Source organism: Pelobates fuscus, chromosome 5 (assembly GCF_036172605.1).
Source record: "Pelobates fuscus isolate aPelFus1 chromosome 5, aPelFus1.pri, whole genome shotgun sequence".
In the NCBI taxonomy this organism is placed as follows: Eukaryota; Metazoa; Chordata; class Amphibia; order Anura; family Pelobatidae; genus Pelobates; species Pelobates fuscus.
This window is the reverse complement of record NC_086321.1, coordinates 105,435,167-105,460,989: the sequence shown is the minus strand read 5'-3', so window position 1 is coordinate 105,460,989 and position 25,823 is coordinate 105,435,167. Positions and strand designations below refer to the sequence as shown.

General features: G+C 41.9%; 1 protein-coding gene across 1 annotated transcript in view; it reads right to left on the bottom strand.

The window, feature by feature from the left end:
• Positions 1–4,901: 4,901 nt before the first annotated feature.
• The window catches only part of HSD17B4 (hydroxysteroid 17-beta dehydrogenase 4), a 223,499-nt gene continuing 202,577 nt past the window's right edge, over positions 4,902–25,823 (bottom strand). Inside the window, exons 23-24 of the mRNA XM_063454119.1 lie at positions 8,598–8,725; positions 4,902–5,329 (exon numbers count right to left, since the gene is read on the bottom strand). Coding sequence (XP_063310189.1) covers positions 5,240–5,329; positions 8,598–8,725 — 218 coding nt within the window. The 3' untranslated portion in view covers positions 4,902–5,239. The remainder of the gene's footprint in view (positions 5,330–8,597; positions 8,726–25,823) is intronic.

Below are 25,823 nucleotides of genomic sequence, written 5' to 3'. Positions count from 1 at the left end.
TGCAGTAATCAATGTTACCTTTTTTATTGGACTAACATAATATTTCAAAGACAAGCCTTCGAGAGTTTTCCTCTCTTCCTCAGGTCTTAAGCAATAATTTGATCCTTAATGTGGCGGTATTTAGTACCTGCCATAGTAGCGTAGTGTAGTGTAGTCGTATTAGTCCAGTAGACAAAATGCCAAAATATCATTGTATTGCAGTATGCAATGATACCTTTTTTGAGTTTCTTGGACTGCAAAATAACTGTCATCAATAGCATTCTTCATTTGTCTGTATAATGAAAACCCACAGACAGTTACAGCTACCTCCACCAGTCCAGCTTCCATCCTCGTCATACCAAACAAGGTATCATCAACAGCCAGGCTATCAGATATCAGCTCATTTGCTCTGATACAAAAGACAGAGATCAGCACCGGAGTACACCGTCAGAGTTAATTAGGCGAAAGTGTTACAAGGAAAGGACAATATATATATATATAAAAAAAAAAAAAATCTGCCCTAAAAACACCACGGGAAAGCATTACAACATAAGAATCCCTGTAGTAGTTACATACAACCCAACTCTAGAAGGAGTAAGTAAAATTATTAAAGATCTACAACCATTATTTTAAAGGACCCCACACTCAAATAAATATTTCCTGAGCCCCCCATACTAGCATACAAACAACCACCCAACCTGAGACAGAGATTGGTCTGCAGCAAATTGACCACAGAACAGGATATAACACAGATCCATTGTAAAGCGCTATGGAATTTGTTGGCGCTATATAAATATTATACTAATTATAATAATAATGGCACTGTACGATGCAATAAATCACTCTGCAAACTGTGTCAGCATATATGTGGAAATAACACAGCCAGACACAATAACAAATCATACAACATTAAGGGATCATATTCGTGCACATCTGCAAATGTGATGTACATGATACAGTGTACAGTGTGTGACAAAGGTTGTACATTGGAATAACTGGCCTTAAGCTGCATCTCAGAATGAATCTACAGACGCTCAATCAAGAACCACTTGGAAAACAGATATTGTACCCCTGTTGGTCATCACTTTACCCAAACTGATCATTCCATCCAAAACCTCAGGATTAAAGTTCTTGAAGGGAATTCCAAAGACAAGTCTTGAAAAAAGTACAGGCATTTCTCACTTTATGAACTCTCACTTTACGAACTCCCGACTTTATGAACTTTTTCTGGATGTGCCACCATTTTGTTTCACCTCCATTTTGTGTCAGTGGTCCACGGATCAAGACCGTGAAGAGTGCTTTGAAGCACAAACAAGAAGAATTTGTGGTCAGGAGTAGACAAGAAGAGAGATGAGGATCAGGAACACAGTTCCTGAAGATAAAGGGAAGTCTAAAAAACAGGCTTAGATTGTACTGTATTCTTTTTGCACTTTCATGGGCATACATTACAGATCCTGTAATATTATTGCACTGTGTGCTATTGAGTATAGATTTGTCTGTGTGTGTCTGACATAGCTGTCTGTGTGTTTGCCATTGTGCCATGTTTTGGCAGGCAGCAATAGTAAGGAGCAGGAGGAGGGCTGAAAAGCTTGGAAAGGGGGAGAAGGAAAAAAGTTTGAGAGCTGTAAAAATAAAAAGAGTAACAGAAAAGTGCTAAAAAAGAGATGCAAGCTTGAAAGTAAGAAAGGAGAAGGAGGAGAATTTGAGAGCTGTAAAAATAAAAGGAGTAAAAGAAAAGTGATAAAGGAGAGGGTGAAGCTGATAATGAAGAAAATGAATAAGTAGGAGGGTTTAAGAGAGGTCCCCCATTCAACAAGTGCAGAATGTCTCTTCATTGAATAGTATGAGGATTGATGATAATTTAAAGAAGATTTCAATATGGTATGCATGCCTTTATAATTCCTACAACATACATGTATTTGCTATGCTTTCATGTTGTATTTTTACTTAATAATTTAGGTTTTCAATAGTAAAATTTGTTGGTCAGGAACGGAACCCGTGTTTATTACATTGTGTCTATGGGAAATTAGTTCTCACTTTATGAACTCTCACTTTATGACCTACGCTTCGGAACCAATTAGTTCGTAAAGTCGGCAACTACGTGTACACTAACGGACTGAATCGTTGACATTATCTTGGTGTATCAAATTGCACAATAAATTTTTTTGGAAGATTCACCTATTGAGTCCTGAGAGTGCACTTTCCTCGGATTATACATTTAGGCTGAAGTAAGCACCCAGGCAAACAAGACCGTGAGAGTGAGTGCTGGACCCACGTGTAAATATACTTTCCTCTTCCTTTTAGTTTTTCTTTTTTACCTTTCCCTTGTTGGTAAAATTGGATTTTATTTTTAGCTTAGACTGTTTCTTAAAAAAAAATGTATATTATTACAAAACTGAGATGATATAATCATATTCTTTGTATCTTACACTACTATTCATATTTATTTTCAGTTGTTTCCTGGAAAAATAAATGTGCCTGCTCAAACTAACATGGATGCACTACAGCACGATGGGTCCCAATCCCAGGGTTAAGAACCACTAGTGTTAATATAGTTCCTGACCATATCCTTGTCAGAACAACAATGGCGTAGCTTCTCCCATCTCCAGGTAAACATGAACCAAATGAACATAAGTGCATAAGTACCCCCTCCTACCTTCTGGCCCTCAGTATTCCTTTGTATTCTTTTATTTTGTTCCCGTCCTATCCCCTACAGCAGTGTTCTGCAACCTTTTGCCCCCGAGGCCCGGCGGAGAGAGGAGAAATATTTTGCGGACCGGCGTCAGACAGAAATAAAAAACAATGGTATGCGTGAGGGGTGCAGTTTGTGTGTGTGAGAATGATTGTGGGTCTGTGGGGTTGGAGGGTAGATTAACAAATGTATATTTGTTTTTGTTTTTTTTTGTAATTTTGATATCCCCGTGCTTACCTTTGCCTGGGAGGGGGGACAGTACAAGGCAATCCCTGGTGGTCCAGTGGGGAAGCCCTGGTGGTACCAGTGGTGAGAGTGAACTCTAACAGCCTCAGGAGCTGCTAGAGTTCACTCTCCAAAGATTTGGAACGTTGCTGTGGTAACTGCGGCAACGCTCCAAGCTCGTGAGAGGAAAACAAAGCAGAGGTGCAGGTTAGAGCTCCCCGGGTCCTCCCTCTCTCCCTCCCCTGCCGGCTGCTGCATTACACTGCTAGTGAGTCGTAGAGGGAGATCTCTGATCTCCCCTCTCGTCCTGCAAAAGTAAGATCATAGCGCCAGGGAAATATTTTGCGGCAATTTATTGCTGGTCCTGAGAGCTTTCACCTGTCGGTATAGAGAATACAGAACAATTCTCGGACTTGGTAGCTCTGGACTTAGTAAGATGCCTCAAGGTTTATATTGGCAGAACCTTCCAGTGGAGCTTTTTTAAGAGACACTTTGTTATACCTAATGGAGCCAGCAAAGGACTTCAAGCATCCATCAGCAGAAGCATTGTGACAGCTATTGTTCAAGCTTATCAAGTTCCTATTCCTGAGGGGTCTTAAAACCTATTCTACCAGATCCCTTTCCTCCTCTTAGGCAGCAGCAGCGAACGTGTCTCCTGAGATTTGTAGAGATGTTACACAGTCATCTATAAATACCTTCATTAGACATTACTGATTGGATATTGGAGCTGCTCAGTTTAATAATTTTGGCAAAAATTGTCTTTTAGTTTGAAATGTTAACGTTTGAATTTCAATACACCTTTTGGATTTGCATTATTTTGGTGTTGTGAAGTTTTCCTTCCCTCCCTTAGTCTCTGCTTTGGTACTACCTATTGTTGTGCTGCCATGGATATGTCCAGGAAAGAGGAACATGTATTCATACTTACTGTAATGTTCCAGCACAAGTATCCCCATGGGATTAAGCTTGGAACATAGACTGAGGGTTGGAAGGTAAGAGGGGGTACTTAATACACTTACTCTAATTAGGTCCTGTCTACTGGGGAATGGAATGAGCTACCCATTGTTGTGCTGCCACTGCCTATGACCTGAAAAGGAAAATTACGGTAAGTATGAATAAATTGTCCTCTATATACTGACTTATTTGAATTTCAAGGATCTTAAAGTACCCTACCAAATAAAACATATTCTGGGTTATTTTACAAGGAGTCTTTGAGTGCAGCTCCAAAAAACAAAAACAGGCTCCTTCAACACTCAAGTCTGGCCCTTGTGTTATCCAAGTTTAGCTTAGTTCTCCACCCTATGTTTTTACGTGAAGCACCCAAGTACACACAGAAAAATGCCATGCAAATTTCAGTTAAAACTAAGATGGACTGCACAGAAAAATATGTAGTGGTTATGGTGTTTTGAGTTATCCTTACTCTGTATATAGTCTGCCTATACATTCTGCCTTGTAACTTTTTTTTCTTAATATGAATATTTGTGTTGCAACTAAGTAATTCATATTTTTATTTATTTGTAAAGTTTGTCATCATTTGGTGTGTACATTTACTAATTACCCATGGACAATATCTGGTTGATGCGAGATATGGAATAGTAATAATTCATATAAAATCTGTTTAATATCTACAGATTAATTTTCTATGTCATGAATACTGGATATTTTTTTTAAACATTTATACAACCTGGCAAAAATCTGCCTCCCTGTTCTCTGTACCCATATTACATGCAGGAGGCAAGTGATTTAAGGGCTGTTAAGTATCATTTGTGGCATAAATGAGATACAAACAAAAGTAATGACTGACGACAAACATTTGTATTAATAGCTTGCCTTTCAACAAAACATTTTGATTCTGTCTGGGTAGAAAAGAGGAAAATAAGAATATAACATTTAAAACATTCAATATCAAATTCAAAAGAGTCTGAATAATTTACTTGGCAAAATTATTTTTTAATTCAAACCGGTATTTACAGCCTACTGCCTTATGAATAGATTAGTAGACTCAGATAAAAAAAAAAAAAAAAAAGAGAGAGTCATTTTACAGTAATTAGATCAGAACGATTTGCATGCCAAAGTGCAGTTTAGTATATTCCTTTAGTCAAACAATGAATTCTAAAAATATCAATTGGACTGTTATGTAATGACAAGTTAACGCTTCGAGTACCAGAGATGTGATTTAATTAAAAATTAATCATAGAGTACACCCCCTGCAGTAAATGGTCTAAAGAATATGTCCTAATAAATCATGTTTGGATTTATTATCAAGTGATTCTAGATTCCACGAAGGCGCAAATTTGTTAGGACGGTCTCTGCGTCACTTCTTCAGGAGGCGTCTGAGTTCTAGGTTTAGAGCTTAGCATATTCTTTCAGTATGGTCTCCAGTTTTTGGCTCAGCATGATATTGCCTTTAACTTTGAGCTTGCCACTGAAAAACGCCTATATTAAAAAAAGAAATAAAGATAAGATACTGCAACATCAAGCATTTTTTTTCTACTTTTTTTTCTGTTGGAATGCCAATTTCAAAAGCACAGATTGTCCCAGCAGAGTAGATACGAGAAACGTAAGCGTATTATGCCTGCTATCAAAGATGAACAACCTTGTACATGGCATAATCAGCAACAAACTGAAATCAACTTCTTTGTATTCCCAGGTTTCAGAACTTAATTTCTGCAGTCATTCCCTGACATTAAAATAAAACCTTAAAATCCTAAAATAAACATTTTGCAAAATAAATAAAATTCTACACCCAACAGCACACAATGCAAATGCAAGTCTGGCATTTCCATCGAAGGAAGAGCAGTGTGGAAGTGATAAACATATTGCTCTCTTTTTACGTAAAACGCGGCTTAGAGACTGCTGAGCATTGCAATCTGCATTAAGTATAATTTAAATATTAAGTGTAGTTTTTACTGCTGATTAAGAATATAATGCCCTTATATCTTTATGACTCAACACTGTTTTTTGTTTTGGGCTATATTTACATCCCTGCTATTGAATTGGCAAGGATCTGAGAACAGAAAATATAGAAAGGAAGAGCTGGCTTATAAAGGTTACAAAAGAAGGCTCTTTGGAGAACTGCAGCTCTTAAGGTAGGCCATAGTCAAATCAAAAAGGATGTTGGCATGAAAGGGAATCTGGGGTTGCAAAATAATTTTCTCATATCAAGGAAATGAGCTGTGAACCTATTTGTGGTGTAGAGGTAACGGGTCCTGCAGAAGGAAAAATGCATGCTCCTTCCAGAGCTTGCCTATACAAATGTACTAAATAAGTTATGTTCATGTCAAGGAAGACAGAGCTTTTGAGGAGCCCCAGGCAAGCACACAGGAAGAGATGGCGATACATTGTGAAGTAAACTGCCTGCCTCTAGAGAGAAGCAGCAAATATATAGACCGGCAATTCGAATTAAATGCAGGGCCAATTTTATGCCAATATGAAAAGATGACAAGGAGCAGATATTTAAGTCAGCAGAAAAAAAAAGGAAAATACATTTATTTAGCAATCTGGCTAGAAGGTAGATACCCACTAGAGAGGCTGGTAATTTAGATAAGGAACTCAGCAAAGCGGAAGCTAAGTGGATCTTCTGTCTCAACACCTTAGTAACCATTGCATTACATTTAGATTTTGAAAATACTGTTTTTGTTTTTTTAAGAAATAACAATTGCATCAGAAGGATTTCACAATTGTTCTGATTTTTTTTAAAGCACTCTTAAAGAAGCAAACGTATATTTCTGACCCTATAGTGTTAAAACCACCATCTAGGCCCCCTGACCACCTCTTGCCTCCCTAAATATAGTAAAATCTTACTTGTATTCAAGTCTGCAGCTGCTGGCTCTGCCCCGGTCTCCTGACATCTTCAGAAGTAGTGGTCTGAGCCAATCACAATACTTCCCCATAGGATTGGATGAGACTGTCAAGGAGGCAGATCAGGGGCAGAGTCAGCACAAGTCAAACACAGCCCAGGCCAATATCTCCTCATAGAGATTAATTGAATCAATGCATCTATATGAGGAAAGATCAGTGTCTGCATGCAGAGGGTGGAGCCACTGAATGGCAGTGCTGCTTACTCTGCAGCATTGCCCAAAGAAGCAGCTTGGCTGTGATGTAAACACTGCATTTTCTCAGAAAAAGACAGTGTTTACAGGAAAAAACCTGAAGGGAATGATTCTACTCACCAGAACAAATGCAATAAGCTGTAGTTGTTCTGGTGACACAGTGTCCCTTTAAATTCATCATTTTATTTATATATATATATATATATATATATATATATATATATATATATATATATATATATATATATATATATATTTTTTTTTTTTTTTTTACTAATTCACTTATTGTATGTTTTTTGTGCAATTTTATCTTATATTCCACTACCTTCATAGGACAATATAGTTTGCTTAAATTTACATATATGATCATTTTAGATGTCCCTTTGCATGTATAAATTAGAATGAAATGTTATCAATACCCTACTGATACAAATATGACAATCTCCCCGTAACGTAAAATCCTTCAAATATGCTTTACACATACCCCTGAACTCAATCCCAGTAAACTCATTTGGGATAAACTGTAATATCAACTGCAAGCCAGATGTTCTCATCCAACATCAGACCTCACAAATGTTCTTTTGGATGAATGAGCACACTTTCCTGCTGATACAATGCAAAAGCTTGTGCAAAGCCTTCAAAGAAAAGTGTCAGCTGTTATGGCTGCAAACCATGGCTTTGGAATGGAATATTCAACAAGCTCACATAGGTGTTCTGATCTAAGTCTCTTCATGGGTGCCTTGCATTCCGACAAAGTTTTTTATATAATAAAGTACAAACGTCATTTCAAAACAATTCACATGTCAGCAACTGGTGTTGCAATTTGTGTGTAAGAGAGAAAAATAACAATATCAAAAGAAAAAAAGAGGAAAGAAGAGAAGAAAGAAGGTCATATGAGTTCGGGGTGTCAGGGTCATTCTTGAATGTCGTTGGTTAGATTTCTGCGATAGGAAAAGTGTAGCATACACAGTGGTTGGCCTGGTAGGGGTTTTGTGTCTTGCTGTGTTGGAGAGTCGGGCTCAGGGTTCTTGATACTGGGAGTAGGGGTATATATTGCTTACTTTTAATCTTTTTAAAATAATTACTGTACTTCCAGGCTTCTCTCCTCTACTGTTGATTAAAGAAATTTATCATTGAAATTATACTTAGTCTTGTTAGTTTAGTGCACTAAATGTATATTTTGCATCTTTTGTCAATGCATATTAAATCACAGGCGCTTACTTTCCTTTTATGATTATTTGTAATGTCTGACTTGAGATACTATTTTGGAAAAGATAATTAATAGCAGTTACTACAACAACAATATTGTAGCTAATATATATTATTTATATTTTGAGGTCTAATGCTCAAATGCTGTCATGTATTTACAAATGCTGTCATGTATTTACAATTTCTTAGAAGCTCTGTTAAAATCTAAGAAACATTTCCTGTAACAGTAATCGCTGCTTTTTAGGTCCTTAAAATTGTATGAATGTATATATACAATACCAGCTCTTCAGACATATCATCCATTCCTTTTCCTAATGGATATACGAGCCTGACTGGCCTAAATTGCCCAATTCCCCCCACTGTTGCTTTTATAGACAAGCAGAACATTAACCATTGCACAAGACATGTAACAAGGATCGTTTGTACTACAAAGATATAATCACCTTTTGTGGATTAAGATTCCCTAGAACAAGTTCCATGAAATCTTGGTCTGAAAGGACAAAATAAGTGTCTGCCCGTCCACGTGCTTGTCCACGATAAACATCTCCTGATCCATTCTTTAAGTCAATGGCTGGGAGAGAACAAAAACAATACATATGATTCAGTCCTGTAACATAAAACATTCTGAGAAGCATTAGTACAATTTTATTTTTATCACAGATTGCTTTCAATGTAGAATAGGTAAAACATAAATTACTAAAGTAGCCATAATTATACTACCTGCTTCAGTAAGTATTCATATAGCCAGACTTCACATTACAGCCACCAAAAAGTTAAAGAACCAGATTTTTCAAGGCAAAACTAGGTGTTACTCAAAGGCAATGTGATAAATAATGTGCATCTCCATGGAACACAATAGACTGCACCACAACATTTAGCGCTTTACCCTAGATTAGAGTGTGCACTGTACAAACGAAAAAAAAAAATCAATAAAAAAAAAAAAATCACAGAAATCACTTCTAATTACAAGAATAAAAAATATTAGAGATGTGGCTACCTAGCACTAAGAGAAAAAGGTAATGCAAGGGATGTACTTTACTTTAGTTTTGAGTATAAACAGAACAACATGTCATGATAACAGCATAAACTAACTAAACAAGGCAATATTTGAAAATAATTCCCATTGCAATGTTGCAACATGGACTAAAAGGATTTTTCTGTTTGTCAGAGCACTGAAATTTTAATGTCAACATTGCAAAGCAAAATAATCAAGGTTTTACTGTTTGTTTGACCCAAAGGACTGTGCATTACTGCATGTTTCCTTTCTATAGTGAGAGGAAAGCGTTCCATTTTTCGATTCGCTCCCATAAATACAAATTTGTCTTATTGTACTATATTTCCCTTGTCATATGTCTTGCCAAGATTGATTTAACTACAAGCTACAAAACCACTGTGTGTTAGAAGAATGGTCTGCCAAGCCCGGCTAGGTCAGTTCCATATATTTCTGCTTTTGACATACTGTGTTCTCTTGCTCTTTGTAAACCGATGTATGCATGTAAGTAAGATCTTTGTGTTTTCTGCACGTCACAAATCTACAGCCTTTAGCAGAAAACTGGAAAAACATTGTATTTATACATTGCCCTCTTCTACACAAAGATGTGAACTAAGAAAACGTGAGTTCTCAGTAAAATAAGTGCACGTGTACTTATGTAATTAGGCGTACAAAAGGTGCAGACAATAAAAAATATGAAATCACTAGTACAGATAGTTTTAGGATTAAAAAAAAAAAATCCATTGATTCCATATAAAGATGTTCCATATCACTCAAATTACTCTACAGCTTCTTCTAATCTATCACATTCTAACCTTTCCTTTTTATTATATGCACCTTTTGCCCAGTTCTACTTACATCCTGTAGCACATGCACCTATTAAGCTGTTAGGATGGTGGATTGAAGGGAATATTGCCACTTTGGTTCATGGTTCCATTAACTTATGTGGATTAGCACAGCTGGACAAACAGTTCATGTGAGAACACCTAAAACATTTTGTACAATCCCACGCACATCTCTGCCTATAAAAAACATGTTAAATAATGCATCAATCTCCCAAGTTCATGCTCACTGAGAGTATACCTAAAACCATAGGAATAACATTTTGGCAACTAACACTAACTAGGTGCTAGAAGTGCCCAGAGAGCCTTAACCCTTTCACACTGCCAATCATGTATACAAGATTGGCAGTGTATGCAGTCCTACCCTGCAATAATGTATACGCTACTTACACCTTTACAAATGGAATATAATATATGTTACTTGCAACTGCTTGCTTTACTACTATAGCACTGGCTCTACTGAGCCCCCCTCAGATGCAGGGGTCATTGGAGACATCTTCATATAACCTTCACACTCACATGGTCAAGCCTCATGCCATACACACAACACTCACATCAAGACCACAATCTGCCTCCTTATAAACACAAGACACTGCAAGCAGCTCCCCTAGACACAGAGTTACACTAACACACAGACAGAGATATGCAATCCAGGCAGTCATGGATAAACATGCATACAGATATATACATTGAGAAATGTTATTTGTTTACAACAATGTTCCCTTACATTTAACTTCATTGCTTGTTTTGTATTGCTATAGCAAAACTTTTCAGTTTGTATTTATAAATTAAACTTTTTAATTAGAAATAATAAGTCCTGGTGAATTTTAGATGGTCTAGTGAGCAAAAAGGGGTCTTATGACTGCACATCAATAAATGTAACATGTTCCATGCAATAACTGTTAAAGCAGTTAAATTTGGTTAATATTGGCTTTGACATTTTTCTAAAACAAATAACTCCTCCTTATTTTGAGTATTATTTCCTTACTAGTGCAAATCAGCTTTACTTTGCAAATAATTTAGGCAAATGCCTATTTTGTTTAAAAATAAAATAAAAAAAAACAAACCATTTGTTTTAAAATGTTAAATATGCAAGGATAAACAAATAGTTAAAGTTGGTAAAATGAGATTTAAAGTATACAAAATCATATATTTGATTGTTTTACTTAAAGTGCTTGTCATGGGTGCACTGCTTTGTACACAGACCTAACAAGAATGGTGGCAAATATAAAGATTATGACATTTGTTTTGACATAAAAATCAGAATATACCTACATGTCAGGGCTTGACAAATTTGCTTTGAATCTAAAAACCAGCTAAAAAAATTAGTATCCACATTTTTTTTTTTGTTGTTTAAACTAACAAGGCTTTATTTTTAACTGCAAAAATAACAGATCTTAAATGGACACTATATTCACCCAGACCACTTCAGCTCAATGAAGTGGTCTGGGTGCCAGGTCCCTCAGGTTTTAACCCTTCAGATGCAGAGAAACCCTTCAGATGCAGAGAAACTGCTATGTTTACATGGCAGGGTTAATCCAGCCTCTAGTGGCTGTCTTCCAGACAGTCACTAGAGGCGCATCTGCAACGCTGGATGCGAATTTCGCATCCATCGCGCAGAGCGTCCATAGGAAAGCATTGGGAAATGCTTTCCTATGGACTCTTTGAATGCGCGTGCGGCACTTGTCGCACATGCGCATTCCGCTCCACTAGGGAGCTGACGTCGGACGGGGAGGAGAGGTCACCAGCGCAGAGGGAGCCCGGCGCTGGATAAAGGTAAGCTGCTGAAGGGGTTTCAGCGCCACGGGAGGGGGACCCTGAGAGTGAGGGCACCATCAGGGCACTATAGTGTCAGGAAAAAAGCTTTGTTTTCGTGACACTATAGTGATCCTTTAAATGCATACTATAGTCACCTGAACCTAATGTAGGCTTTCTTGTGTCTATAGCCTGTCCCTGCAGTTGTTTCAATGTAAACACTGACCTTTCAGATGGGGAAGGGAGATTGTAATGCTTGGGATGAGAGCGAGTCAGCAGCTAGAGATGGATATTACATTAGTGTAACATCCATAGAATCAACATAATAGTGGCGCAGGAGGCTGCAGTTAAAGGGAAACTGTCACTTCTTTAAAATTTACGCCATTCAATAAAACACTGAACATAATTTCATAAGGTGGTCCGTTTTGTTTTTAAATTTGTATTAAAGGAACACTATAGTCCCCTAAATTACTTCAGCTAAATAAAACAGCTTTAGTGTATATATCATTCCCCTGCAATTTCACTGCTCAATTCACTGTCATTTAGGAGTTAAATCACTTTGTTTCTGTTTATGCAGCCCTAGCCACACCTCCCCTGGCTATGATTGACAGAGCCTGCATGAAAAAAAAACTGGTTTCACTTTCAAACAGATGTAATTTACCTTAAATAATTGTATCTCAATCTCTAAATTGAACTTTAATCACATACAGGAGGCTCTTGTAGGGTCTGGCAAGCTATTGACATAGCAGGGGATAAGAAAATCTTAATTAAACAGAACTTGCAATAAAGAAAGCCTTAATCGGGCTCTCTTTACAGGAAGTGTTTATGGAAGGCTATGCAAGTCACATGCAGGGAGGTGTGACTAGGGTTCATAAACAAAGGGATTTAACTCCTAAATGGCAGAGGATTGAGCAGTGAGGCTGCAGGGGCATGTTCTATACACCAAAACTGCTTCATTAAGCTAAAGTTGTTCAGGTGACTATAGTGTCCCTTTAAAGATTTAGCAAGATTTCTCATAATCCAGCTCAGACAAGGCAAAGAAAGATCAAACACTGCAAATGAAGAGGGTAATTCATTCATACATTGTTTAATGTCTCCTTTTAATCTGTATGCCTTTTGTTTTCCCTGTGCTGACTTCCAGGTGCAAAGACAGAATTCATAATAATGCTTGACAAGAAGCTTGGCAACCAGTACCAGGATAAAGAGGTGTTGAGCTCTACATCTATTTTATTTTTCACACCTCCCAAATGCCTATTTAATAAATATAGGGATATGTTAACGGAATACTAACAAAGACACCACCATGACAGGTTTACCTTTAGCTGCGTCTGCCAATAAATCATGCACAAATAATATTTTTTTTCAAAAGTTAATAAATGACATAATAATAATTGACAAAATAATTGATCTGCAAAAGCAAGATTCTAAAGTCACATAAAAAAAACACCCAGAACATTTTCTTGAGAATTTTCCAAAGCTGTCCAAGTGAAATTCGAAAAGATTAAAACTCCTTATGTGCGATCACTTTTCAAAGTATTATAAATTGATGCTAAGTTTTTGAGTGATTATAGCTTTTTTTCTTCTAAGCATCACAGAAGCCTAAATTTTCAATGTAATATTTCTCTGTTTTTTTTCTTTTATAACCTGCATCAATATATGTTTTGATGAGGAGGGTTTTTGAGAAATGAAGGCTCCAATATAATAAAGTATTTTCTAAATTTCACGGTATTCGTGTTTGTAATACACTTTTATCAATGGACTAATTTTATCACTGGTTTCACTTATTTGTAAAGAGGTTACCCAACACACTTTAGTTTTTGATGAGTACACATATATATATATATATATATATATTAGATTAACTATAGCTGGACCTACTACAAATATCCACTAAGTTAAGGAGGCAGTGCACAAACAAATGTAAAATAGGTGGAAGGATCAATTTTTGAGTTTATAAACTGCTTTTGGCAACACAGAAAATATTTCCTGCGATGACCTGTGAGATTAGAAACAAAGTACATTAATGAAGATTGAGACAGAAAAATAAAACAAATGAAAATTGAAGTCCAGAGAATGTAATGGGAATAGTACAAATCGTGAAGATCACAAAGAATCATGAGTTTGTGAAAAAGGGAGGCAATTTGGAGAGCATTTTCAATATATAGGAAAATTAAAGATAAATGAAAGAGGTTCACAGAGTAGGTTACATTTTACACAGATGTGTTATACGAGAGATGTTTGTAACTGTTCAAAATATATGTACCTCAATGTATGTATCTACTAGACCATGAAACACTGTTAGATTAGTGTGATTAAAAAAGTAAAAAACAATAAATAAAAAAAGTGTAGTTCAACTCAAACAAACTGAACATTTCAGTAAAGTTAATTAAGAACGTTAATTAGTATGTCATTATACAGTGATTAGCCACAACATTAAAACCACCAGCCAACTCAGATGCGTCGAGGCATGAAGTCCACAAAACCGCTGTCCTGTGGTATCTGGCACCAAGAAATTAGGTAGCAGATTTTTTTTTTTTTTTTTAAAGTCCTGTAATTCGCGAGGATGGGCCTCCATGGATCAGATTTGTTGTTCCAGTACATCCCACAGATGCTCAATCAGATAGAGCTCTGGGGAATTTGGAGGCCAACACAACATCTTTGTTCATCAAACTATTCCTGAAAATGTTTGCAGTGTGTCAGGGTGCATTACCCTGCTGAAAGAGACCACTGCCATAAGGGCAGACCATTGCCTTACAAGGGTATGCGTGGTCTGCAAGAATCTCTACGTAGGTGGTGCATGTCAAAGTAACATCCACAAGAATGCCAGGACTCAAAGTTTTCAAGCATAACATTGCCCAGAGCATAACATTGCCTCAGACAGTCTGACGTCTTCCCATAGTGCATCCTACTGCCATCTCTTCTACAAGTAATTGGCAAACACAGCCATCTACCTGATCTGAAAGATAACGTGATTCATCAGACTAGACAACCTTCTACAATTGCTCTCCATGGTCAATTTTTGATGTTCACGTCCCCATCAAAGGTGCTTTTGTCAGGGACAAGGGCATGGACACTCTATGCAGCCCCACTATGCAGCCCCAAAGTAAGGGAAAAATGAGACTGGCCAAAAATTGGTAGGAAAGGCATGATCAAGGGAGAAGCTTTTCTAGGATTGGAGACATATGCAATTAAAAAAAAAAAAATACACTAGGATAGCACCTAGAAAGTAAGCAGAATGACTGGAAGAATTGAAAGTAAGTATGAAACCAGGGGGCTACACTCACTTAAACATGCATAAATGGGGTGCTGCTGGGGGCCAATTTATACAGTACACAAGATCCAGCGCACTCACTTTTCCACTAAACAGCAACTCAATAAAAACAGAAAGTATAAGGATTGGTTAAGACAGTAAAAAGGGTGCTACAATCACCTATGTGGGTCACTTCACCACATACAAGTGCAATACAGACAAATCAAAACAATGGTGAGAGCACACTAAAACACATGCACATTACCACTCATGTATATGGAATAATCCTTTTTGGCTATGTTTCAGAGAAATTTTGTGGACACAGTGTCAGACGGATGAGACTATTCAGTATTAGCACAACACAAAAAAACTATTAAAAAAGTGGAATATGGGGGGCGTGGCCTGACCAGGGAACAAGCTGGACGCTCGGGAGTAGAGCTCCGGCACCCTAGCGCTGAATATAGCCCACAAAAGCGAATTTTGCACGCAAAAACATTCCATAATGGACAAGAAAAACACCAAAAAGCACCCTAAGAAAGGACCGGACACTGGGACATCGGTGCTGGACATGCTCACAGTCCAAAAGTCGGGGCCGGCGGAGAGCCAAGATGGCGCCGGAGCGGGCCTCTCTTCGAGGTCCTCCTCACCACGCACAGCGGAGCCCTCTGGCCTCAAGGCAGGTGATTCAGCACAGATCCTAGCCAGGCTGACAGAAGTGCAGACATACCTGGCAGGAGAAATAGAACGGGCCACCTCCGTCCTACGCACTGAAATCTCGGCGCTGGGCACCAGGACCTCCCAACTGGAGGATCGCATGGAGGATACGACCCGGGCCCATAACTCAGTGGTGGCGCACGTGAAGAAACTCGAGGCCCAAGTTGCAGAGATGGAGCTGGCACTGGAGGACACAGCAAACCGCTCCAGGAGGAATAACCTCCGGCTGCGGGGGTTACCGGAGCGGGAAAACGAAGGCCCACTGCAGGAAGTGCTTCTCTCCATTTTTCGACCGCTGCTACCAACGTTGCCGGCAGAGCAGTGGTGTATGGAGAGAGCACACAGGGCACTCCGAGCCCGAAGACAGGACACCAACTCCCCAAGAGACGTGATCATCCGCTTCCTCCACTTCCAGACTAAAGAGGCACTAATGCGGAGAAGCAGAGAAGAGGAGATACAACATGAGGGAGCCACCCTGCAGCTCTACCAAGACCTAGCCCCCAGTACTCTGCAAAGGAGGAGGGAATGGAGACCGGTGACTGAGGCCCTAAGAAAAGCGGGAGTCCGGTATGCCTGGGGCTTCCCGTTCAAGCTGCTGGCTTTCCGAAATGGCGAGGCTCGGGTGCTGCTGCCTGGCGGAGACCCGGAGAAGTTCCTCAGAGGCCTTGGAGTGCAGATACCGGTGCAACTGTCACTGGGAGCGGAGACCAAAGAGGAGCTCTTACCTATGCCGACGGAGTGGCAGGATGTCGGAGGACGGAGACGCTAGCGACCGGACCGGGTACAGTAACTAATGGCGCAACGAGGAGAAGGGGGACTTGTAAGCAGAGGAGGGAGGATCTAAACTTATTTTTGGGGCTGGGGGTAAGGGCCCATGTAGCAGCCACGGTGTCCAGAGTGTGGGAGCCCCCGAGGGTATCCCCCTCTTCTATGGGCCCCTGGGGAAAGGGGTCAGTGGCCATTTGGGAGGGGGGCGGGGGGGCTCGTACCTGGGGGTCCGAGTTTGGACGGAGGACTGGGCAGGATGGGCATGGACGGCCGCAGCCTCAGCTCCACAGGACATACCACCGCTGAGGGACAGAGAGCCTGACCGTCACACCGGCCGACGGAACTCTAGGCGGGAAACAAGTGGGGTAGTTAATAGAGGCGGGAGGCAAACGTTTGCAATATAGGGGGGATTTAGCAGGCATACACGTGGAGAGCGGGGAGGGTGACTCCTGATGGCGGGAATTGACGGGGAGCCACATACTCCCACAGTATAACACCTCATACAACAACAAACGGAAAGGAGATGGAATTCAGGGGGACACGAAGAAAGGGTGTAGCAGAGAGATTAAACACCCCCTCCCCCCCCCCCAAAAAAAAAACAACAAGCACCCACTGAACAACAAAATGCTCGCCCCTGTCCTGGGGTCCCTGCCCCCCGCCCCACCCCGACAGAGACAGCCCCCTTTCGAGACGTTTCAGAGCAGTAAGGGAACCGCCCTCCCAGACGCCTAGTTCTAATGTTATGAAGTTATAAAATTACAAAGTTACGGGCAGGCGCGAGCAGCCAGCATGAGGTATACCATACAGGAATACAGAAGGGGCCATGCCGCCTGCCTCGCAACCAATATGATCAGGCGGCCTACCCCCCATCACGCTAGGCACACAAGCCGGCCAGGAACAGTTGTTCCTACTTGTTTCTCTTTCTTTCTTAAAATACGCAAGAGTTCATATCCTTCATTGCAAAATCGTTCATTTCAAACAGCGCAAATTGGTCAGTTAGCCATACATACCCACCTCGCTCGAGCGCGGAGCGCAGACGAGATGGGGAAATGTACACCCCATACCAGTCTGGCAACAGATAAGTCCAGACGACCACAACCGAGCACTGTACGTGCTCACCTTTTGTTTTCTTCTTCACTCTTTCTCTCCCTCATTCTTTCTACCCCCTCACCCTATCCCACCCGCTCCCAGTTGCCCTCCCTCCCTCCCACCCTGGGGGTTGTGACTTTCACTATAGGATGCTATACGGTGGAAGCGAACAGAGGTGGGCATGCCATAGGCATCATCCATAACCTACCCACATGTCACTAAAATTATCTTCTTTAAATGTAAAAGGGCTCAATACGCCGACCAAGAGACGCCTCCTATTCAGGGAACTAAAGAGAATGCAATCTGATATAGCCTTTGTACAGGAGACCCGCTTACCGAAACAAGCCTCGTTCCAGCTAAAAGATCACACGTACCGAACCACTTACGAAGCCAGGGCCCTCACTAAACACAACGGAGTGGCCATAATTATCCGTAATAGCTGCCCACTGCACATAGACACCATAGACGCAGACCCTAAAGGAAGGTACATCATAGCCTCCGGCGCCTTACAATCCCACAAGATACACCTCCTTAACATATACGCCCCGAACCAACCTGACCCAAGATTCTGGGACGACTTAAAGTCCAAACTACAGACACTAGGACACGGCCTCACTATATTAGGTGGAGACCTAAACGCAGTAGCAAACCCCGTAGTTGACAGGAGTGCGCTAGGGGACGGCCCCAGATCGCAGGGAAGGGGAGGGCAAGACAAATTGCTCCATGGGTTCATCACGGATACCGGGTTGGTGGACGTGTGGAGAGCACATCATCCAAGCACGAGGGACTACACTTTCTATTCAGCCCCACATGGTACGTACTCAAGAATTGATATGTTCCTCATCAACGACAAATCACTAGACCGAGTCACGGGATCTGACATAGGTTCCATATCGTGGTCAGACCACGCCGACATCCACATCACCATTGGTAACTTGTGCAGTAGCTCCCCGTGGACATGGAGGTTGAACGCCTCACTACTAAATGACCCAGAGATTGTAGAACAGGTCCGCAAGGACATAGTGGAGTATTTCGAATACAATACCACCCCAGACTTGCAACCAGAGACAATATGGGCAGCACATAAAACGGTTATACGAGGGACGCTCATTAAATTAGCGACCGCTAAAAAGAAGGCAAAAGCCCAAACCCTGACGAACTTACTGACTAAGCTACGGATGCAAGAACAACAACACAAGAGACAACCGGACGGCGATTCATTTCGACGACTAGAAGAGACTAGACTAGCCATACGCACCCTCATGCTAGATGAAACTGTTAGAGCAATGACCTGGTCCAAACGCACGTTCTATGAACGTGCCAATAAAATGCATACCCTCTTAGCTAGAGTCCTAAAGCCGAGAATGAGACGTGGACACATAGCATCCATCCGACATCCAGATAACTCTGTTAAAACCGCACCTAAGGACATAGCAGAGGTATTCACGGAATACTATAAATCCCTATACAACCACTCTCCATCCACAGAGACGATGACGAAAAAGGACGAAGACGCCACCCTTAGGTTTATTAGGGACCTAGGACTCCCGACGCTCCCAAGAGAGGCAGTGGAGGTACTAGCCGCAGACATTACCCCCGACGAAGTAGATCGGGCGATAACTACCTTAAAAGGCAATAAAGCCCCAGGACCCGACGGGTACGACGGTAGTTATTATAAGGCCTTCCGTGAAGAACTGGTGCCACACCTAACGACAGTATTCAACAGGTTCCGGATGGGAGGCACCCCGAATCCGGATATGTCACTGGCCACCATAGTGCTTTTGCCAAAGCCAGATAGGGACCCCCTCGCTCCAGGTAATTATAGACCAATATCCCTCATTAACCATGACATGAAACTTTTAGCTAAAATCCAGACAGAACGACTGAACCCATTCCTAAACTATTTGATAGATGCTGACCAAGTAGGTTTCATACCTAACAGGCAGTTATTCGAAAACACTCGAAGAAACATCGACCTAATATGGCGTCAGGTGGCCACAAAGACCCCAACGATACTCGTTTCGCTAGACGCTGAAAAAGCGTTCGATAGAGTGAAGTGGCCCTACCTCTTTATGCTACTGACTCAGCTCGGGTTTCCCGAACAGTTTATGACCTTACTAAGAGCCATGTACAGCAATGTCCGAGCACAGGTGAAGATAGCAGGAGCCCAGCTCCATCCCTTCCAACTCTCTAACGGAACCAGACAGGGGTGCCCTCTCTCCCCTCTACTTTTCGCCCTATCGTTAGAGCCGTTACTGCAAGCTCTGAGGAAGCACCCACGGATACAAGGTATCAGGGTGGGGGGTAAAGATTTCCTGGTATCAGCATATGCGGATGATGTCCTCCTTGCGCTCACCGACCCGGTGCCCTCAATGAGGGCCCTAAGTGAGGTCTTGGATGAATTTGGGACCTTCTCCGGTTACAGGGTAAACATGACGAAGTCTAGTGTTCTCCCACTAGGAGTACCGACAATGGCAATGAATCAAATACAGGACGCACATAAGATAAGAGTAGAACACCAAACACTCAAGTACCTGGGTATACGTCTGACAACTAAACCAGAAAACCTATACGAGCAGAACTACACCCCAATGATGAAACAACTGATTCGGGAGATGGAGACGTGGATGGACAGACCGATCTCCTGGATAGGGAGAATACACGCTGTTAAAATGAATATCTTGCCAAGAATTCTGTTCCTGTTTCAGGCGCTGCCCATCCGCGTCTCCAGATCCTCCCTACAGCCCCTACAAAGGGCGATAGAAACTTTTGTCTGGCAAAACAAAAGACATAGAGTCTCTAGATTTATCCTGTACCGATCTAAGACGAGAGGGGGTCTGGGCCTACCGAACATCTACTACTATTATATAGCTACTCAATTAGCACAAATAGCGATGTGGCACTCCCCCCCCGGCGAAAGAAAATGGGCAGACATAGAATCCTTAATGACGGGTGTTGATCTACCGCAGCTATTAATGTGGGTCCCCAGGGAACATAGGCCACCTATTAGGATCACATGCCCGACCATATCAAACTCTCTGAGGGTGTGGGACACCTTCAAATTAAAATTCCACTTAGCGTCCGACCCCTCGCCCCTTACACCATTCTTACGCAATAAGGCCTTCATCCCCGGAATGACAGCTAGAGATTTCAGGAATCTAGAGAAGATAGGCCTACAACGCATTTCTCAATTATATGAGGGGACGGAAATTATCCCCTTTGACACATTGAGACTGCGAGGCATCCTTACCCCAGCCGATTTCTTTAGGTACCTCCAAATCAAAAGATTTTGCAAAAACACCAACCATACACACAGCGGCCCGAAAAAAAAAGACCTTCTTTGAGCGCATTTGCCTCCAAGAAACTATACCCAAAGGCATGATTACGCTCCTGTATGCCCACCTCTGTTCCGAAGCCAGGGACTGGGGTAAATTAACCTACACAGATCAATGGGAACGTGACCTGGGCGAAACCCTGGAAGGTGTGGAATGGCAAGAGATATGGGAGGCTAACCATTCCTCATCAGTGTGTGTTACCCTCCAGGAACAATCTATAAAAACAATGTTGCGCTGGTACACCACACCAGTTAAGCTGAATCAAATGCAAAAAAAACCAACAGACACCTGCTGGAGGGGATGCGGCCAGAGGGGAACGTACATCCACATGTGGTGGGAATGCCCGCAAATAGGCACATTCTGGAAGCAGATCCAAGACCTAGTCTCCCAGGTCCTCTCTAGAGCTCCGGACCTGGATCCGTGGCTCTTCCTATTAAGCAGAACCATAGACGGCTGGCCTAGACACGAGCAAACATTAATCCACAAAATCACTCTAGCAGCCAGGAGATCGGTGGCCTCCGGCTGGCTCAAACCAACCATACCTTCCAGGGCCGGGGTCATAAGGCGGATCAAGGAAGTCCACTTGATGGACAATTTAACGGCTAGATTACGAGGCACCTTAAAAACCTTTCAGAAGTTATGGGAACCGTGGGAAAACTCCAACCTGGCCAATCTCCCATAAACCACCTCAACATGGCCAACACAACCTAAGTACCCTCCCCCATACCCCCCCCCCTCCTCCCACCCCCACCTCTCATTCTGTTCTCTTTTCTATCTCCTGTATACGGTTCGACACGAACCAAAAATTCGACTCACAAACGATGTGATATAAGACGATCTCTCAGGGTACTCAAGTCACTCACCACACGAATCCATTAAGAAACAACACCCGAACAGACCCCACAGAGGGTCACTGAGCAAATAGTGGGGAGCAGTCCTCAAGGCAAACAAACGAACAGGGGAACCACCGATAGCTAGGACCTCCTGATCAGTAGACCCTACAAGCACGGGCGACCAATAGTACTAGGTGGTTTGACACAAACGCGATTTCTATTTACCTATGTATACAATTTGTAATCTGTACCATAACGTATTTGTAACCTTGGTTGACCGTATTCACACCACCCATGTCGAATACAAATAAAGAATTAAAAAAAAAAAAAGTGGAATATGTTTCTGGGACAACATATGAATTTCTGGCCACCAAATCCACTCCAGTTTCACTTTTCTTGTATGACTCGTGAGAGGACGTGCTGCCGGCTATACCTGGGAGATAACCAGGTCCTGTGTATCCGCCACCGAGTCCTCTCAGACGGCCAAGGAGCAACTTTAATGTTGACAGATTTATTAGTTTTTTTTAAAAAAACACCTAATCTAGGCAAAATAATGGGGGTTTAGTTACATTCTATGATTATACATTGCATACGCCTGCTACAACGTCAATGCACCCCATCTTTGGAAGGTCCTACTCGAACAGCCTAATGTGTGCTCTACTGAGATTAACCCACTTACTTGGGGGGGGGGGGAGGGGGAAGTAGAATCATGGAGATATATATATATATATGGGAGTCTAGCCAACTCCTTAGATTTGCACTCCTCCCTGTCACAGGTGCCTCATCTCAGGGCGCTATTTAACCTTGCACTGCAGAGAGCCCCTGGTGGAATTTTTCCCCCAATTAAGTGGGTTAATGGGGCACTTTGCCCATGACAACGGTGTGTGAGCACACCGAAACGCGCGTCAGGCTATTTTAGCACTTGCACTTTTATTTTCACTTAGGTAGCACTTTGAGCACTCACTTCTTTTGAATTTTATTATTGTTACACTAGGGTCAGTCGGTTCAGGTAGGCACTAGCGGTGCCGAGGTACCTTAGGTATAGATCTTGAGCAAGCAATTGTTCCTCCCTAGGTTTACCTTTTGTTAAGATGGTGGGATGTGTAGGGCTTTAGCTGTCTGTCCACTATCGATATACTTTTTAGATATCTGATACAGATTACAGCCTGCACTCGTCCACTTGCCTATTAGACCTCTGGGATTTACCTGACTCTTATTGGGTTAATATAGGGCTACAGTCCTCCCAACCATTACCTGACTATTGCTGATACGCTAGACAGGTTTGAGTCTTAATCCCCTTATCCGTGTGTCTAACCTCCTGGAGACTTTTTGCATTTATTGCACTCTTACCATTCATATAGAGGCACCTTAGTGACATTTAGGTTTGCACCCCTACCTGTCACAGGTGCCTCATACCAGGGCCCTATTTAGCCTTGTACTGCAGAGAGCCCTAAGTGTGTGTGTGTGTGTATATATATATATATATATATATATATATATATATCCATGATCCCCCGCCCCCCCCCCCAAGTAAGTAGGACCTGCCAAAGATGGGGTACAATGTTTGATCATAAAATGTATCTAAACCTCCATTATTTTTGCCTAGATTAGGGGTTTAAAAAACAAAACAACAAAAAAAAAAAACTAATAAAATCTGTCAACATTGAAATTGCTGTTCAGTGGATAAGTGAGTGCGCTGGATCTTGAGAATTAAAAGTAAGAATGATTGTGAGATTGGTTCAGTAGTGGATTTGGTAGGCGAGATTACTGTATTATGATTAGGAGCTCATTGTCAGAGATGAGAGCAAAGAAGAACAGAATGTTTGACAAGGTGGAAGATTTAAAAGGTAGATGTGGACTCTGGGCGAGGAAAGATGCTATGATATCAGATATGTTGTTTGAAAAATGAAGATGGCTTTGTGGATTTGAGAAGTGTTAAAGTGTTGTCGTGGATGAGGGAAGAGATTCAATTAATGACTTGAAATACGTTGTTTTACTGATTTCTAAGTAGACAGTGTACTGATTGAGAAGAGATTAAAAATAAAAAAAATTATGAATAAAACACAGCAAAGGCAGGCAGATAAAAAATAAAATAATGGGGGGGCGGGGCCGAACCGCAGAGCTGAGCAGCAGCAGCCATTAACAGCTCCTGCATCAAACTACTGAAAAAGTGAGATAACCCTACCAAAAAGGCACCTAGAAGCTCTCCTGCCGCCGAAAACTAAGGGACAACCAACTCAGGGCCCTCGTTCCCCCCCCCTCTGGACCGGTGGGGGATATCCCGGTCCTACCCCACATGCCCAACCGGCCACACAAGGCCCAAGCGTCAGGACCACGAAGTCCGGGGAACGCAGACGGAGCCTACAAAATGGCGGTCGGCACATGCTCCACTGCCGTGCACACGATCAAGAGGGAAACAGAGCTACGGTACGACCGCATATTCAGGGCGACCTGGGAGAAGCTGCAGGCTCTACTGTGGCCCCAGCAAGCGGAACCCTCATCTGGCGGGACGCTGCAGGGACTGAAGCGTATGGGCACAGCGACAAAGAGGACTAACCCCACTCTTAAAATGGACACTCACGAGAAAGGGTCCGGCCCACCACTGCCCAAACGGAGCAACGCCGCAACTAAACTCAAACCCCACCAAACTAACGGGACTCCCACTGCACAACACCACAGCCAGCCTCGCCGCAAAGCGATGACCCAACGAAGATCCAAAAGGGGCAAAACCCACCCAGGCAGACTAAGGGGATGGCAGACCGTCAAGCCTGAACTGACAAACACCGCCACACGGCCACAGCATCGCTCAGCGCAACTTACAGCCAGGACCCCAGGAGGCTTACCAGGCGAGCCTGTAACCTCCACGGCCGCTCCTTTCCTCTGCACACCCAGACCGCGGAGCAAGGAGCCCAAGCAACCGGTGCAGGTCTATACTATGCCCGCACGAGGCATCGGCTGAACGGCACTGCGGGAGAAAGACCCACCCTAGGGCACCTGTGACACGGACTGTCCACACTTGCTGGAACGCTTGCTTAACTGTGCAGACCACCACTGAGAGACTCACTTTGGATGGCAGGACTGTTATTCTGTGCTGCCCACCAAAACCCCTTGAAAAGCCGAGTGGTTAAAAATGCCTTAGGCTTCTCTATCTGTGTTTGCGTTCCCTTTACATATAATTCATGGTGTAATTGTCTCCCCAGGGACATTCAAATACTGTTAAGACAAACGTTAGTTACAAGTTAATCTTTTACACATAGTCAGTTAACGAGCTCAGCTAACCTCCTCTGTACAAGCCCTGACTAACGCCTCACTTATATAATTTTCTTTCATCTTTACCCATAACAAAGGTGATATGATAAACAGCGGTAATTTATAGCAACGCAGTAAGTTATCAATTATGCAACGTTTAGCCACAAGTCAAACATGAATAACCATAGCCTATGTTACTACACTCATAAGAATGTGCATTTGTCTTGATTGCCATAAAATTTGCATACACATCTTGAAATACCCACCTTGGCTAATCAGTCGCAAGCTGTCAGCTAGCCTAGACTGTTGTTGTTGTTTCTTCATTTACTGACAAAAGTTTATTGTGTCTAGCCAGGCTGTTTTGTGTCCTCTGTTTATAACCTTTTTTTTCTTAATGTAAACTGCATTGTTAATCTTTGATAAATAACAAAAAATGTGCCAGACTAACTAATGCCACACATTGTAAAGCAAATGTCTGCCAATTCACCCAGGTGTCGCGCCAAGGCTACTTGTTCATTTTGTGCACAACAAAATAAAGAATTAAAATAAATAAATAAATAAATAAAGCGCCACACAGTACCTGTTTGTTACTTTGAGAAGGGACTGCTAGGGTGTATGGGGAAGATGACTTTCAGGCATGTTCAGCAGAGCATAATCAGCGAGAGAGTGTTTTAAGCTCATTGTTAAGTAAATTATGAGATAGCGGTGTCTGGGGCAGATAGCGTGTAAATGGACAAGTACATCAAGATAAATTTGCTGTATTTATGAAAGAGGAAGCATCATTGGGGAAGGGAACACAGAAAGCGATGGGAATCAAAACAAGGGATGAAAGCATGGAAGATA